The following is a 15872-nucleotide window of genomic DNA, read 5'->3' on the forward strand; positions in this document are numbered from 1 at the left end:
GGCCAAGGATTCTTCTGAGAAGGTTAAGTTTCTGTACTAGGATCTAAGATGTCAGATAGTAAAAGAGCTTTCCTATTCCATCCCCACTGCCACTGCCTTGCTTCAACTTCTTATCATCTCTCGCCTGGATTAGTGCATCACTGGTACTTTTCTCTTTAGCCTAGTAGGCCCTTTTTCACATACTGCCAAAGCCTTCATTCTAAAATGCAAATATGATTACTTCCATGATGAATAGCTTATGGCAAGTCCCAGATATTGCAATGTCCCAGGTTGGGTTAAATATATAGTGGATGTGTTCCCAGAACAGTCTGTGTCACAAAAGTGGTAGAACATTAGGATTAGGAGACAATGGTGTTCACATCAAACTACCCAGGATCACATCCCAGTTTTCTAGTTAATAACTGTGTGCCTTGTAGCAAACTGTTTAACATATGCAGCTGTAAAACAGAGGTAAAAGTAGTACGTACTTCAACAGGTTGTGAAAGCTTGCAGTGCATGGCACCTAAGTGCTCAATAAATGTTCACTGTTATTGTTATGGTTTGTCATATTCTAATTGCTGGTCCCCCTTACTTAATTGTAAGATAAGTACACTGTTAATTATTATTTTTATTATTATTGTGGATGACATTATAACTGATTACTTCTCAGTGTCTCCAATATACCTCCAGTAATTTTGGGATAGAAATTGTCTTACTCTTCTTTGCTTACCTAGAAGCTTGCTTAGTGTTTGGTACTCAGTTATTATAGGAATTGAGCCACAAGCAGAAACAGGAACTGGCTGTGTTTCTGCCCCGGTCTGAGGTGAATGATGTTACCTACACCGTTCACTGGAGTCAAGAGCTCACACTCAACTCTCCGACACGGTGGCATAACTTTGGCTTTTTAGAGCATTGTAGTACTGATTCTGATTCTGCCCTTTCCCACCTATCCCCAAATAAATCGTGTCTCGTAAGAGAAAAAGAGATGATAATACTTTACACACACACACACACACACACACACACACACACGCCAGCACGGAACGAGAGGCTCAGGGGCATCAGTGCACCAGGGCACACACATCTCAAGGGACAGGCTGCAGAGAAGGCAAACCCAACGAGAGAGAAGGTGGTCGGTGCACTGCAAGGTCCGGACCTTTCCTACATTTTTAGCTATAAGAGCCTCCAGCTCTGAGTATGGCAAGATCCTCGAGAAAACAGAGAAACACAGATGTCTGCAAGAGCCTGCGAGACAATGGAGGATCCAACTAGAGCTGAAACGGAGGCTTTCTGAAACCTGCAGGTTTTGCTATATTAGCAGCACAAGCCTTCAGGGGACACCCTACTACCGTGTGCCACAGCACCTTCCGGCCCTGCCCTCATCTCTGGGGCGCTTCCGCTTTGCCGGAATTTTCTCGGCGCTGTCTCTTTAAGCTCGCTGCAGCGCGCACGCGCCCTGGCTGCTGGGCGGGGCGGACCGGGCCTAGGGCGCCGAGGGGCGGGGCTCAGGCTGCGGCAGCCGGTTATCCGCCGGCCGGTGTTCCCTCCGCCTTTCCGCAAGGTCCCCGCGGCCCCGGGCGAAGCCCTCGGTTTGGGAGCTGCAGGGTGGAGACCTGCGTCTCCTCTGCCTCCGGCTCGGGCGGCTGCTCGGCTGCTGTGGGCCTGGCCCCCGGGCGCCCACCATGGCGGGGCCGCGGGTGGAGGTGGACGGCGGCATCATGGAGGGGGTGAGTGCGGGGCCAGGGCCGCGGGGCGGCTGCCGCGCGAACTGGCCAGGAGAGCGTTCAGACTGACAGGCTTCTCTCTCTTCTCTCTGCATCCGCGCTCTTGGCAGGGCGGCCAGATCCTGAGGGTCTCCACGGCCCTGAGCTGTGTCCTGGGCCTCCCCCTGCGGGTGCAGAAGATCCGCGCGGGCCGCAGCACGCCTGGCCTCCGGTAAGCCGGGCCTCCGGGCTGTGGGGCTGCAGCAGGGCGGCTGGGGCGGGCCCGCACCGGGGGATGCGGGGCCGGGGGTTGAGGGTCAGGGGACAGCCCGGGAGGCTGGAGGGGCGGGCTGGGCCGCGGGGCTGGGCCATCCGGAGCCCGGGCAGTGATGCTGAGAAGATCCCCGCCCCAGGCTTGAGGAATCTGAAGCCGGGCCGCAGGCTCCTGGGGGACGGTGCTGCACCCTGGGGCTGGCGGTCTTGGAAGCTTCGAGGGGCAAGTTTAGAAAATAGACGCATGTCTTCTCTATTTGGCTAGAGTTGTCTCTTGTCCTAATGAGTTAATCTTATAAAATGTTTCCCCACTTCTTCGGGCGTTCCAAGTACCCGGAGAGGTCGTAGCAGCGGGCAAGATGGATCAGGGCACAACAGCCTCTACGGCCAACCGAAACCCTACTTTTAAACCAGGGCGTGCGCTCTCTGCTGCCGCACATTTTAGAATCATAGAACAGGAAGGGCCCCTGAGATGTGTGATTCCAGCTGTCATCCAGACCTCTAGGAAGCTGTGAATACAACCAGAATTACCGGTTGTGGAGCGGGACAACGTTGACACGACCTTGCTGCTTCTGTCCAGGAAGCTGGGCATGCCACTAGATAAATTTCAGGAAATATGGACCTGTTAGAAGACGACCCAGGTTGAAGCCAAACTGATTCCTTAGTATGTATTTTGAGTACAGTCTCTTAGTTTTTTTTTTTATCTGAAGTCCATTTTGAAGTTATTAAAAGGAAGTTATTGATATGTGTGTTCATTAATTCCCTTTGTCCCAGCAGTTGTTTGCAGCAATCCATTTCACCAATAGGGAAATCCAGTTCATTAAGGCCGTGTTAGGTACTTTATTCGTTTGCTAGGGCTGCCATAACAAAATATCACGAACTGGGTGGTTGAAACAACAGAATTTTATTTTTTCCCAGGTCTAGAGGCTAGAAGTCCAAGATCAAGTGCTGGCAGGGTTGGTTTCCTCTGAGGGCGGTGAGGGAAGATTCTGTTCCAGGCCTCTCTCCCTGGCTTGGAGGTGGCCCTTGCTGCCTCTTCACATGGTCCTCACTCCATGCATGCGCACTCTTGGTGTCTCTCTGTATGGCCTGATCTCCTCTTTTTTTTTTTTAAAGATTTTATTTTTTTCCTTTTTCTCCCCAAAGCCCCCTGGTACGTAGTTGTATATTCCTCGTTGTGGGTACTTCTAGTTGTGGCATGTGGAACGCTGCCTCAGCGTGGTTTGATGAGCAGTGCCATGTCCGCGCCCAGGATTGGAACTGACGAAACACTGGCCGCCTACAGTGGAGCACGTTAACTTAACCACTCCGCCACGGGGCCAGCCCCTGATCGCCTCTTTTTAGAAGGACATCAGTGAGAATGGATTAGGGCTTGCTCTAACTGCCTGTTTTTAACTGAGTCACCTCTTTAAAGGCCCTATCTCCAAATACAGTCACATTCTGAGGTCCTGGGGATTAGGGCTTCACCGTAGGAATGTTGGGGGAACACAGTTCAGGTTATAACAGCTACCATAAATTGTTTAGTGAAGTGCAAGTGAGACTGGTGGCGCTTAGCAGTTGTGTTAGTTTTCCTCTTTTGCACATTTCTGATTTGCAACAGTGTATCAGCGTATATGTTTATAAATAAAATAACTAGTCTAGAAGGAACCCTTAAAATCATGCCTACTTGCAGGTAGTCTTGGTGCATAAAAACCCAAAAGGAGACTCTGACACTGAAGATACGGCACTTATTGTGGTTAGACCTTGCTGTTTTCTCACCATTGCAGTTTTATAAACGTGTCATAAAATGTGGGGATATAGGCAGTCTGAATGCACACGTTTTGATGCAGTCTTATGACCTGAAGGCCTCAACATTTATCTGGACTGGAAATGATTCGCGATTTGTGTGATGGGCAACTGGAGGGGGCAGAAATCGGCTCAACAGAAATAATATTTACACCCGAGAAGATTAAAGGTGGCCTCCACACGGCGGATACCAAGACAGCAGGGTATGTGTCTCTTACATTCCACGTAAGTATGGGTTCTGCAGTCAGACCTGCATTCAGATGCAGGGACTACCACTTACGGGACAAGTTCCTTCACCTTTGGAGCTTTAGTTCCCTCACTTTTCAAATGGAGATAAAACACATACCTTTCAGAGTTAGAGACTGTATAAAGTTTTGGGTACCTAATTGCTTATTAATTGTTGCTATTATTAAATCTAGAATTTTCTCATTGTATAGTATAGCATATTTGTCTATTTTTTATTATTTAGAAATTGAATATTTGAAAATGACTAAATTTTCATGCCCTGTAGTAATAATGGTCTTTACCTTGTAGCATATTTATTTCTTGGTTTACAGCTAATTACGAACCATATTCTCCTACTTTTAGGCTAGGTATTTTTGTGTCTTACGCATCCCTATTTAGGAAGTTTTAGAAATGATCTTGGGTTTTCTTTCCACATTGGGAAATGGGTATTTAACAAATTGAGTCTTTAACCTATTCCAAGAGTCCCTCCTTTTTTTGCTGAAACATGGAGAGCAGTTTTTGTGTTTTCCGTGTTATTTGGCTAATTGCTATTGTAAGCAGCATCCTTGTACCAAAATCCTATCCCTTTGCTAGGAAGTTCAATAAAGTAAGAAATAGGACTGTAAATCTGATGCCGATTTGTTTCCGAAATGACTATTTTAATAGATTAAGATTTTTTTTAGTTTAAGAAATGGTTAGTGATCATTGAGATTTGAGTTATGATGTGACTAGACCTCTATGAAAAGGAACTTGCTGCTGGGCCCAAAGTGAGGTTTGCCAAGTGAGAACTTTCTGAAACATACTAAAGAATTTTGAGGTATCATTATAGTCAGCATATTACTTCCGGCATTCTCCTATACAAAAAGGGGAAAAAAAGTTAGAGGTAACCAACTATCTAAAAGTTTACTAAAACAGAATCATAGAATTTTGAAACTGCAAGAGGGAAAATAGAAACTGTGTATTCCAACCCTTCCTCCGTTTGTTTTTTTTTTTTTAAGATTGGCATCTGAACTAACAACTGTTACCAATCTTCTTTTTTTTTCCTTGCTTTTTCCCCCCCCCCCCCCCCCCCCCCCGACCCCAGTACATAGTTGTATATTTTAGTTGTGAGTCCTTCTAGTTGTGGCATATGGGATGCTGCCTCACCATGACCTGATGAGCGGTACCATGTCTGTGCCCAGGATCCGAACCAGCAAAACCCTGGGCCACTGAAGCGGAGTGTGTGAACTTAACCACTCGGCCACAGGCCGGCCCCTCCTTCCTCTGTTTTGTGAATGAGAAAATGAAGATCCTCTGGTGTAAAGTGGCTTACCTCAGGTCATAGAGTCAGGGTCAGAATTAGGATTAGAATCTAGACCTTCTGGCATCTAATCCACTAGAATTTATGGGAAATGAATTTAAAGTTGATAATCTAGTTGCATTCAGGAGACTAAAACAAGCTTATTCCTAGTAAGAAACACATCTTACTTATTCACATTCTAACATTTTTGTCCCTAATTGTGATGACAGTATCATGTGTTTTCTCCAGAGCCTGCCTTTGTCTTTGCAGTTCCTTACTCTCCTAAAATTCAGATTTTCTGTGCTATTCTTAGAATCTGATTTTATCAGGGGGAAGAGAAACACTTTATGTGTTGGGTTCCTCAGAGAGAATAAACAACGAGAAGTTCAGGAATAAACCGATGGTTTATAGTAAATGAAACATTGCCAAGTCTTTTTCACTTACTTCTACACTTAACTCCTTGAGAACAGGGATTATAGTGCATACATTTTCTCTTAAAATGCCTAACATATTACGTAGTCAATAAATATTTACTGAATTAATGAAATGCATTCTCATTTATAGAGGCTGACTAGTTCAGTACGCATGCATCGTTGCTATAAGAAAGTTAAGTAAAGGTCTGTCTTTTGGTGTGTAGAAGCTATGTCCAACTGCCTTTCAGACTACAATCTACAGAGAAATATGATTGCTTTCCCTTGACTTTGGAGAAGGGAGATAACAGCTCATTTAGAAAATCTGACCAAGTGTTTCATTTTATAAAATACTTCATATACTATAATTATTTCTTATGATTTCTTGTATTACTTGACTATAAGGACCAAAGAGAAGTGAGTTATAGCAAGGATTATTTCCTTAAAACTTTTTTCCATGTAAAATATTCAGCTAACAGTCTTTGTAAAATATTCTATTGTATCATGAACTCCACGATGGTAGGAATGATGTCTTAACTTGATATTTGGAACAGGGCCTTGTGCGTGGCAGAGATTCAGGTATAATCATTTGAATATTTCTAGACCTTGACTGTTTTGAATGCCTTTTTATAGACTGCTGGCTTGAAGAATCCTTTTATAGAAACGTTGTAAAGATGGTTTTATTAAAAAATTTTTTTTTACTTCTTTGTACTATAAAGTGCTAGAAACTTACCTAAGAGCACGCATCTAATGTGTTTAGTATTGGATTCAAACCCAGATTTGCTTATCAGTTAAGGCCAGTTCCTTCTACTGTGAAATACTGTCTCTCTTTTTTTTTAAGCTTCTAGGTTGTATCATTCAGTTACTAAAGTGTTTTTCAACTTTGCACTTGAAGGCATGTACCCGCCTTCCCAGTTTCTGTGCTTCGGTTAATGGTGATGTGTAGTAACATTGCTTTCTTGAGACTTTAAAAAGAAAACGCAGCTAAGCCTGTTCTGCCTTTTCCTTAGGAGCGTATGCCTCTTGATGCAGGTCTCAATGCCCTGTGTTCTCTTTGCTGCTTCTCCATCAGAACTTCACTTGAAAGGTGGAACTAATGCAGAAATGGCACCACAGATTGATTACACCGAGATGGTAAGGGCTTTGGTTGTTGTTGACAAACTAAGATGATCTCATATATTCTTCCGAACCTCCATTCTCTGTTTAAATATATCCTGAATGTTTTTGTGTACATACCTGTTTATTTCTTCATGGTGTCTAGTTCTGCTGTGGGAGAGGCTAAGGGATTGTGTTTACTTTAGATTTTTTGTTGTATCTTAGAACAGTGTTTGTAGCAAACTCTTTAAAAACCTCGAGTGTAATTATTATGTAAATTATATCGCTTATTACATAAATCAGTTATTTTATAAATATAGGAATTATGATTTGAAAGAAAAAACTCAAAACAACAATTAAGTACTATATTTGACAAGAGTTGATGAGGATGTGGAGAAATTGGAACCTTTGCTCACTGTTAGTGGGAATACAAAATGATGTAGCCACTATGGAAAATAGTATAAGGGTTCCTCAAAAAATAAAAAATAAAACTACCATATAATCCAACAATCCAGCCTCTGGCTATTTATGCAAAAGAGTTGAAATCAGGATCTCAAAGAGATTCCCATGTTCCTTGCATAATAGCCAAGATGTGGGAACAACCTAAATGTCCATGGATGGGTGAATGAATAAAGAAAATGTGGTACAGACATACAATGGAGTATTATACAGCCTTAAAAAAAATTGTAGAATTTGTGACAACATGGATGAATCTTTTTTTTTTTTAAGATTTTATTTTTCTTTTTATTCCCCAAAGCCCCCTGGTACATAGTTGTGTATTTTCAGTTGTGGGTCCCTCTAGTTGTGGCATGTGGGATGCCGCCTCAACGTGGCCCAATGAGTGGTGCCATGTCTCCGCCCAGAATTCAAACAGGTGAAACCCTGGGCCACTGAAGCAGAGTGCGTGAACTTAACCACTCGGCCACGGAGCCAGCCCCAACATGGATGAATCTTGAGGACATTATGCTAAGTGAAATAAGCCAGTCACATAAAGACAAATAAAGATTCCACTTATATGAGATATCTAAAGTAGTCACATTTATAGAATCAAACAGTGGAATGGTGGAGAAAGGAAGTTACTAATCAATGGGCATACAATTTTGTTATGATGGATAAGCTCTAGAGATGCTGTACAACATTGTACCTATAGTCAACAACAATGTATACCGAAAAATTTGTTAAGAGGGTAGATCTCATGTTATGTTTTTACCACAATAAAATAAAATTTTAAAAAAAGAATTAAATACCATATTTTGACTATAAATTTTTAAAGTGATAAAACTCAATATTGGCATACTCATAAAACTAATGGGAGAGAAAAGTGGTATCCTTTTTTTTCTCCATGTTTATTGAGTTGTAATTATTTATAGTAAAATTCACCTTTGCTAGTATAGAGTTCTGTGATTTTTGACATATGGTTGTAAGCCAGCCCCCACAATCAAGATGCAGAATTACTGTAAAAAATTCCCTCATACCCGTTTGTAGGCAGCCCTACCCTCCCTGGCAACCACTGATCTGTTTTCTGTCATAGTTTTGCTGATGGTTCAGAATGTCGTATAAAGGAATAATATGGTATATAGCCTTTTGAGGCTGATTTTTCCACTTACCATAATACATTTGGGATTCATCCATGATCCTTTATCAGCAGTAGAAGCTAGGTAGTGTTCTATTATGTGGATATACTAGTTTATTTATCCATTTGTCTGTTGAAGGACATTTGGCATATTTCCAGTTTTGGGCAATCAGGAATAAATCACTATAACACTTATGTACAGGTGTTTTGTGTGAACATAAGTTTTCATGTCTCTTGGGTAAGTAACTAGGAGAGGGAGTGCTGGGTATAATAGTAAATATACATCTGACTTTATGAGAAATTGCCAAATAGTTTTGGCATCCAAAGTGGCTGCACTGTTTTGCATTTTCACCAATGCTGTATGAGAGTTTCGGCTGTTCTGCATTCTCCCCAGCACCTGATATTCTCAGACTTAAAAATTTTTTTTGCTATTTTAATAGATGGCATAATCTTTTTAAATTCAGTTTCATAGAATGTATAGTGAAAGTTAAAGTGTATCTCTCTTTACCTATTAATTCCACTTCAAAAAAATGACCCTCATGAAATATTACAAAATGCAGCAAAAGTTAAATGTTAAAGGTATTTGAGCAGAGCGTTATATCCTATAATTATCATTATATAGTATATATAATTATGTAATAATGAAAACTTGGAGAATGGTTAAGTAAGTTATGCTAGAATGCCATGCAGTCATTCAAATTTGTTTAGGAAGAATTTTATGATGTTGGGAAAATAGGTTTTTTTATGATGTTGAATGGAAAAAATAAGGATAAACATTGTATGTGCAGTGGGATTTCAACTGTATAAAAAAATTGAGAAGCAGAATGGAATGCTGTTCACCAATACCCCCTAATTTCTTAGAGTGCATTATATTGAGAAGAGTTAGGAAACATTGGCCTCGAGTAAAATAACCACTGGGATCAAGTATCCTGAGTTCTGATAATTTTTTCCATTAGATAGACTTGCACAGCCCTGATTAATTAAAAGTTAAACTTTTAATTTTAGCTACATGTCATTTATTTTATTTGAAAAATAGAGCTAGCTGACACATTTTTATATCACTGTTTATCTGTAGTGCCTCATTAGTAGCTCAGTGCAGAGCACTTTTGTTTAATAAATATACTTGTTAAATTAATGAATAATGGTGGTTAAAGTAATAATAAACTGATTTTTCAGGTTTTCAAGCCAATTGTTGAAAAATTTGGCTTCAAATTTAATTGTGACATTAAAATGAGGTAAGTTACTTATTTCTTAGCCCTCTGACCCCTACTTGTGCTAAAAATAGTGGAAAAGTTAGACCTTAGAGAACTATCATTCTGGAACCCACTTAATAGATTACATTTCTTGTAAGAAATAATTGTACTTTGTGGCTTAAAAACAATAAACAGCAGGAACACGGGGGCTTGAAGGTAGCTCCAAACGCTTGTTCTTGGGAGAAATATTTTCAAGGGAGTTGCTGCACTGAGGCACCTTCATATCTAGCATTATCCGTGCTCAGCACAGACTGAGTGCGCGCTGTGTGACAGCTGGACTAAAAGCGCTATGTGACAGCTGGACTAGGCACTGCAGGGTCATAAAAGGGATTTGCTTCCACAGTGCAATCAGAGTTATTTCCCTAAGAAACACATTGGGCGTTAAGGTTATTTCTCTTTAAGGTTTCCCTTCTGCCACATAATAACAAGGCCAGATTTCTTGGTGTGGCATTTAAGTGCTTTGCAGTCTTGTTCCAATTTCCCTTACCTTCATTTTCCCTCCACTCCTTTCAACATGCTTTGTATTCTAACTACACGATGCTTGCTGTTCTGTAAACGTACTCTGTGCCTTCAGACTTTCATGTCTTTGTTCATGTTTTTCCTCCCCTGCTCTTCTTAAAAATTGCAAATCCTGTTTTTTCAAAATGAAATTGTAATTTCTGTGTGAATTGTCCTTGAGCGTGCCTCAGTTGGAATTCACATTTGCACCTCTGTTGTAGTCCTCCTTACATCCTGACTTGTGTTCCAGTAGATTGTATGTGGAGCCATCTCCCTCCCAGGTGGCGAGCTCCTTGTGGACAGAACTGTCCTTCTCATCCGTGTGTTCTCAGCATCTTCTGTAGAATAAATTACACTAAATATTTGAGTTAAAATTGTATTAGTATTCAACTACTTAAATATTCATCCTATATTCAGTGAGCACCTACTATGTGCCAGACATTGTTTTAGGCAGGGAATCTAGCAGGAACAAAGTAGACAAAGGTCCTGCCATTAAGGACCTTGTATTCTAAACCAGCACTGTTAGACAGAACTTTCTGCATTGAAGGAAATGTTCCCCATTTGTCAGATATGCTAGTCACTAGCCACATAGAGCTATTAAGCGCTTGAAATGTGGCTAGTGCAACTGGGGAGCTGAGTTTTGAGTTTTTATTTAATTTAAATTTAAATAGTAACTTGTAGTTTGAAGCTACTGTATTGGACAGCACAGATCTAAAATATTTGGAAATTTCAATCAATTATATGGTTGGATATCATTTGCGTGTTATTTTATTGTAAGTATTGGGATTTATTTTTGTCATGTGATTAGTTTATGTGAATGTTTGTTGTACTTTTCATAGGGGCTACTACCCAAAAGGGGGTGGTGAAGTGATTGTCCGAATGTCACCAGTTAAACAGTTGAACCCCATCAATTTAACTGACCGTGGCTCTGTGACTAAGATATATGGAAGAGCTTTTGTTGCTGGTGTTTTGCCATTTAAAGTAAGTTGTCTAAATGTTCCTAGAAGTCTATGTAGGTCTTGATAAGTATTATCAAGTTTTGAAATTATTGAAAGAACTTAGTTTTTTAATAAATCTTTTCATTAAAAATTTTTCTTAAAATCCTGTGCTCTCTGTTCTTGAAAATGAAGTTTGTATATAATGCTTATAAAAGTTATTAATTATTTTATATGTCTTTGAAGGCTTGAAAACAATTGTCAAAATAATCATTAATTTATATTTTATTCTATTTTTCTGTCTTGCCAAAATAGGTGGCAAAAGATATGGCAGCAGCGGCCGTGCGATGCATCAGAAAGGAGATTAGGGATCTGTATGTTAACATCCAGCCTGTTCAGGAACCTAAGGACCAAGCTTTTGGCAATGGAAATGGAATAATGTGAGACAGTGTACTTTTTTCTAGACATTGGTTGAGAGCCCTGAAATAAATATCCTACTTAAAGATTTGTAGTTTTCTTGTTTAAATTTGTAGTTTTAAGGAAACATATTTTTAAGGGCCTTCCTACCTAAAACAGTAGTATGATGAATTAAGATGATTGTTTTATTCTGAGTTTTTTTTGAAGATGGTTTTCCTTTTATTACATTATAAGAGCCTTTTCATTTATGTAGTGAACTTAAATGTTTAAGATAATTGGAAGTTAGCTCTTGAAGCTAATCCAAAGAGAAATATCTCTAGTTGCTTTTCTGTACCTCAAATGTGAAGTCAGTTTACAAGAAAGATTTGATACAACAGAGATCTATTTAGAAAAAAAATTTATTAATACAATTAGGAGTTATTAATTTATTATAAAAATGCTTTAATTGATATTTTTGAAGTATAAGAGTTTCTTTTGTGGATATTTACATTTTGAAGTCTCTTTTTCAGTTTCTATTTAAGAGTTTAAAGTAAATGCGTGCCCTACATATGATAATACTATCTAAAAACTGTAACACCCAAACATCTCTATAGAAAGACCTTTTCTTTCTTTCTTTTTTTAAAGGTTGGCACCTGAGCTAACAGCTGTTGCCAATCTGTTTTTTACTTTTTACCTTCTTCTCCCAAAAGTGCCCCAATACATAGTTCTGTATTCTAGTTGTAGGTCCTCCTAGTTATGCTTGAAAGGCCTTTTTATTTAAGATAGTCAGAAAATATTTTGTAGTATAGTTTGACTGAAATGGTACCATTTTGTGCCGATGACAGAAATTCCTTACCTGTGAGTGGATTAGAATCTAGGGTGACTTGTAGAAGTGCTGAAGGATACTAATGCCCTGATGACGATGGAGAATGCTGGTCATGTTGCTGTCTGTATGAAGAATTTTACTTTTGCAATTTACTAGCCAGATCTAATTCTGCATATTTAACAGTCACTGTTCTCCTGTGTTGTATTTGTGTGTAAGTTTAGAGTATTTATAGCATAAGTAATAATACTTTTTTTTTCTTATATAGCATTATTGCTGAGACATCCACAGGCTGTTTATTTGCTGGATCATCGCTTGGTAAACGAGGTATAGATAAAGTAAAGGGTCCACAGTTCCCAATGCTAGTGTAAAATTCTTTAGTTGTCTGTTAGGGTTAGAATGTTATAGAATGATGGATGACGAGTTTAAAAGGATATGGTTAACTGATGGTGTTTTAGAGTCAATTAAATTTTCAGTCTTTCTCCCAACTTTATACTTTGAAAAATTTCAAACCTATGGAAAAGTTGAATGACTAGTGAACATCCATACACTATCCTCCTAGGTTCACTAGTACATTTAGCTACAAGTGAACATTTAGCTACAAGTTGTGTGTGTAACCATTTCAATGTAGGTTGCAGGTGCCATGTCTCACCTGAATACTGCAGCATGTATGTCCAAAGAATAATATCTGCGTAATCACAATACCATTTTTACAGGCAAAGAATTTGTCTGTTATAGTCAGACATAACTAGTTGTCTCTAAAATATTCTTTAGAGCAATATGGGATTTGTTTGTTTTTTTTTTTTTATTGAGTTATTGATAGGTTACAATCTTGTGAAATTTCAGTTGTACATTAATGTTTGTCAGTCATGTTGTAGGTGCAACATTTCACCCTTTGTGCCCACCCCCCACCCCACCTTTCCCCTGGTATCCACTAAACTGTTCTTAGTCCATAATTTTAAATTCCTCATATGAGTGGAGTCATACACAGCTTATCCTTCTCTCACTGGCTTATTTCACTTAACATAATTCTCTCAAGGTCCATCCATGTTATTGCAAATGGAATGATTTTGTTCTGTTTTGCAGCTGAGTAGTATTCCATTGTATATATGTACCACATCTTCTTTATCCATTCGTCTGTTGCTGGACACTTAGGTTGCTTCCACGTCTTGGCTATTGTAAACAGTGCTGCAATAAACATTGGGGTGCATAGGACTTTTGGGATTGCTGACTTCAAGCTCTTTGGATAAATACCCAGTAGTGGGATGGCTGGATCGTATGGTAGTTCTATTTTTAATTTTTTGAGGAATCTCCATACTGTTTTCCATAGTGGCTGCACCAGTTTGCATTCCCACCAGCAGTGTATGAGGGTTCCTTTTTCTCCGCAACCTCTCCAACATTTGTTGCTATTAGTTTTAGATATTTTTGTCATTCTAACAGGTGTAAGGTGATATCTTAGTGTAGTTTTGATTTGCATTTCCCTGATGATCAGCGATGATGAGCATCTTTTCATGTGCCTATTGGCCATCAGTATATCTTTGGAGAAATGTCTGTTCATGTCTCCAGCCCATTTTTTGATTGGGTTGTTTGATGTTTTGTTGTTGAGTTGCGAGAGTTCTTTATATATTATAGATATTAAGCCTTTGTCAGATATATGACTTGCAAATATTTTTTCCCAGTTAGTGGGTTGTTTTTTTGTTTCAATCCTGTTTTCATTTGCCTTGAAGAAGCTCTTTAATCTGACGAAGTCCCATTTGTTTATTCTTTCTATTGTTTCCCTTCTCTGAGAAGGCATGATGTCCAAAAAGATCCTTTTAATACTGATGTCAAAGAGTGTACTGCCTACGTTTTCTTCCAGAAGCCTTATGGTTTCAGGTCTCACCTTTAGGTCTTTAATCCATTTTGAGTTTATTTTGGTGAATGGTGAAAAAGAATGGTCAATTTTCATTCTTTTACATGTGGCTTTCCAGTTTTCCCAGCACCATTTGTTGAAAAGACTTTCTTTTCTCCATTGTATGCCCTCAGCTCCTTTGTCAAAGATAAGCTGTCCATAGATGTGTGGTTTTATTTCTGGGCTTTCAATTTTGTTCCATTGATCTGTGCACCTGTTTTTGTACCAGTACCATGCTGTTTTGATTACTGTAGCTTTGTAGTGTGTTTTGAAGTCAGGGATTGTGATGCCTCCCGTTTTGTTCTTTTTTCTCAGGATTGCTTTAGCAATTCGGGGTCTTTTCTTGCCCCATATGAATTTTAGGATTCTTTGTTCTAATTCTGTAAAGAATGTCATTGGGATTCTGATTGGGATGGCGTTGAATCTGTAGATTGCTTTAGGTAGAATAGACATTTTAACTATGTTTATTCTTCCAATCCATGTACATGGAATGTCTTTCCATCTCCTTATGTCGTCATCCAATTCTCTCAGAAAGGCCTTGTAATTTTCATTATATAAGTCCTTCACTTCCTTAGTTAAATTTACCCCAAGGTATTTTATTCTTTTTGTTGCGATTGTGAATGGTATTGTATTCTTGAGTTCTTTTTCTGTTGGTTCATTACTGGAGTATAGAAATGCTACTGATTTATGCAAATTGATTTTATACCCTGCAACTTTGCTGTAGTTGTTGATTACTTCTAACAGTTTTCCAATGGATTCTTTGGGGTTTTCTATATATAAGATCATGTCGTCTGCAAACAGCGAGAGTTTCACTTCTTCCTTCCCTATTTGGATTCCTTTTATTCCTTTTTCTTGCCTGATTGCTCTGGCCAGGACCTCCAGTACTATGTTAAATAAGAGTGGTGATAGAGGGCATCCTTGTCTTGTTCCTGTTTTCAGGGGGATGGGGTTCAGTTTTTGCCCATTGAGTATGATGTTGGCTATGGGTTTGTCGTATATGGCCTTTATTATGTTGAGGTAGTTTCCTTCTATGCCCATTTTGTTCAGAGTTTTTATCATAAATGGCTGTTGGATCTTGTCAAGTGCCTTCTCTGCATCTATTGAGATGATCATGTGGTTTTTATTCCTCAGTTTGTTGATGTGGTGTATCATGTTGATTGATTTGCGGATGTTGAAACATCCCTGTGTCCCTGGTATGAATCCCACCTGATCCTGATGTATGATTCTTTTGATGAATTGCTGAATTCTGGTTGCCAAAATTTTGTTTAGAATTTTTGCATCTATGTTCATCAGTGTTATTGGCCTGTAGTTCTCTTTTTTCGTGGTGTCCTTGTCAGGTTTTGGTATCAGCGTGATGCTGGCCTCATAGAATGTGTTAGGAAGTGTTCCATCTTCCCTAATTTTTTGGAATAGCTTGAAAAGGATAGGTATTAAATCCTCTCTGAAAGTTTGGTAGAATTCCCCAGGAAAGCCATCTGGTCCTGGGGTTTTATTCTTTGGGATGTTTTTGATTGCTGTTTCAATCTCTTTCCTTGTGATTGGTCTGTTCAAATTGTCTGCCTCTTCTTGAGTGAGCTTTGGGAGATTGTAGGAGTCCAGGAATTTATCCATTTCCTCTAGGTTATCCATTCTGTTGGCATATAGTTTTTTGTAGTATTCTCTTATAATCTGTTGTATTTCTGCAGAGTCTGTTGTTGTTTCTCCTCGCTCATTTCTGATTTTGTTTATTTGAGCTTTCTCCCTTTTTTTCTTTG

General features: G+C 39.4%; 1 protein-coding gene across 6 annotated transcripts in view; it reads left to right on the forward strand.

The window, feature by feature from the left end:
* The window catches only part of RTCA (RNA 3'-terminal phosphate cyclase), a 37652-nt gene that overhangs the window by 8727 nt on the left and 13053 nt on the right, over window positions 1-15872 (forward strand). For 2 of the 6 annotated variants that reach the window (XM_046645823.1, XM_046645825.1), the window contains exons 2-8: window positions 1814-1914; window positions 3785-3943; window positions 6665-6788; window positions 9499-9557; window positions 10913-11054; window positions 11324-11448; window positions 12496-12554. In XM_046645823.1, coding sequence (XP_046501779.1) covers window positions 3825-3943; window positions 6665-6788; window positions 9499-9557; window positions 10913-11054; window positions 11324-11448; window positions 12496-12554 — 628 coding nt within the window. In that variant the 5' untranslated portion in view covers window positions 1814-1914; window positions 3785-3824. Of the gene's footprint in view, window positions 1-1484; window positions 1707-1813; window positions 1915-3721; window positions 3944-6664; window positions 6789-9498; window positions 9558-10912; window positions 11055-11323; window positions 11449-12495; window positions 12555-15872 lie in introns of those variants that run through there. The other 4 variants (XM_046645821.1, XM_046645822.1, XM_046645820.1 and 1 more) reach the window with 3 other exon arrangements.

This window comes from Equus quagga, chromosome 18 (assembly GCF_021613505.1).
Source record: "Equus quagga isolate Etosha38 chromosome 18, UCLA_HA_Equagga_1.0, whole genome shotgun sequence".
Lineage (NCBI taxonomy): Eukaryota > Metazoa > Chordata > Mammalia > Perissodactyla > Equidae > Equus > Equus quagga.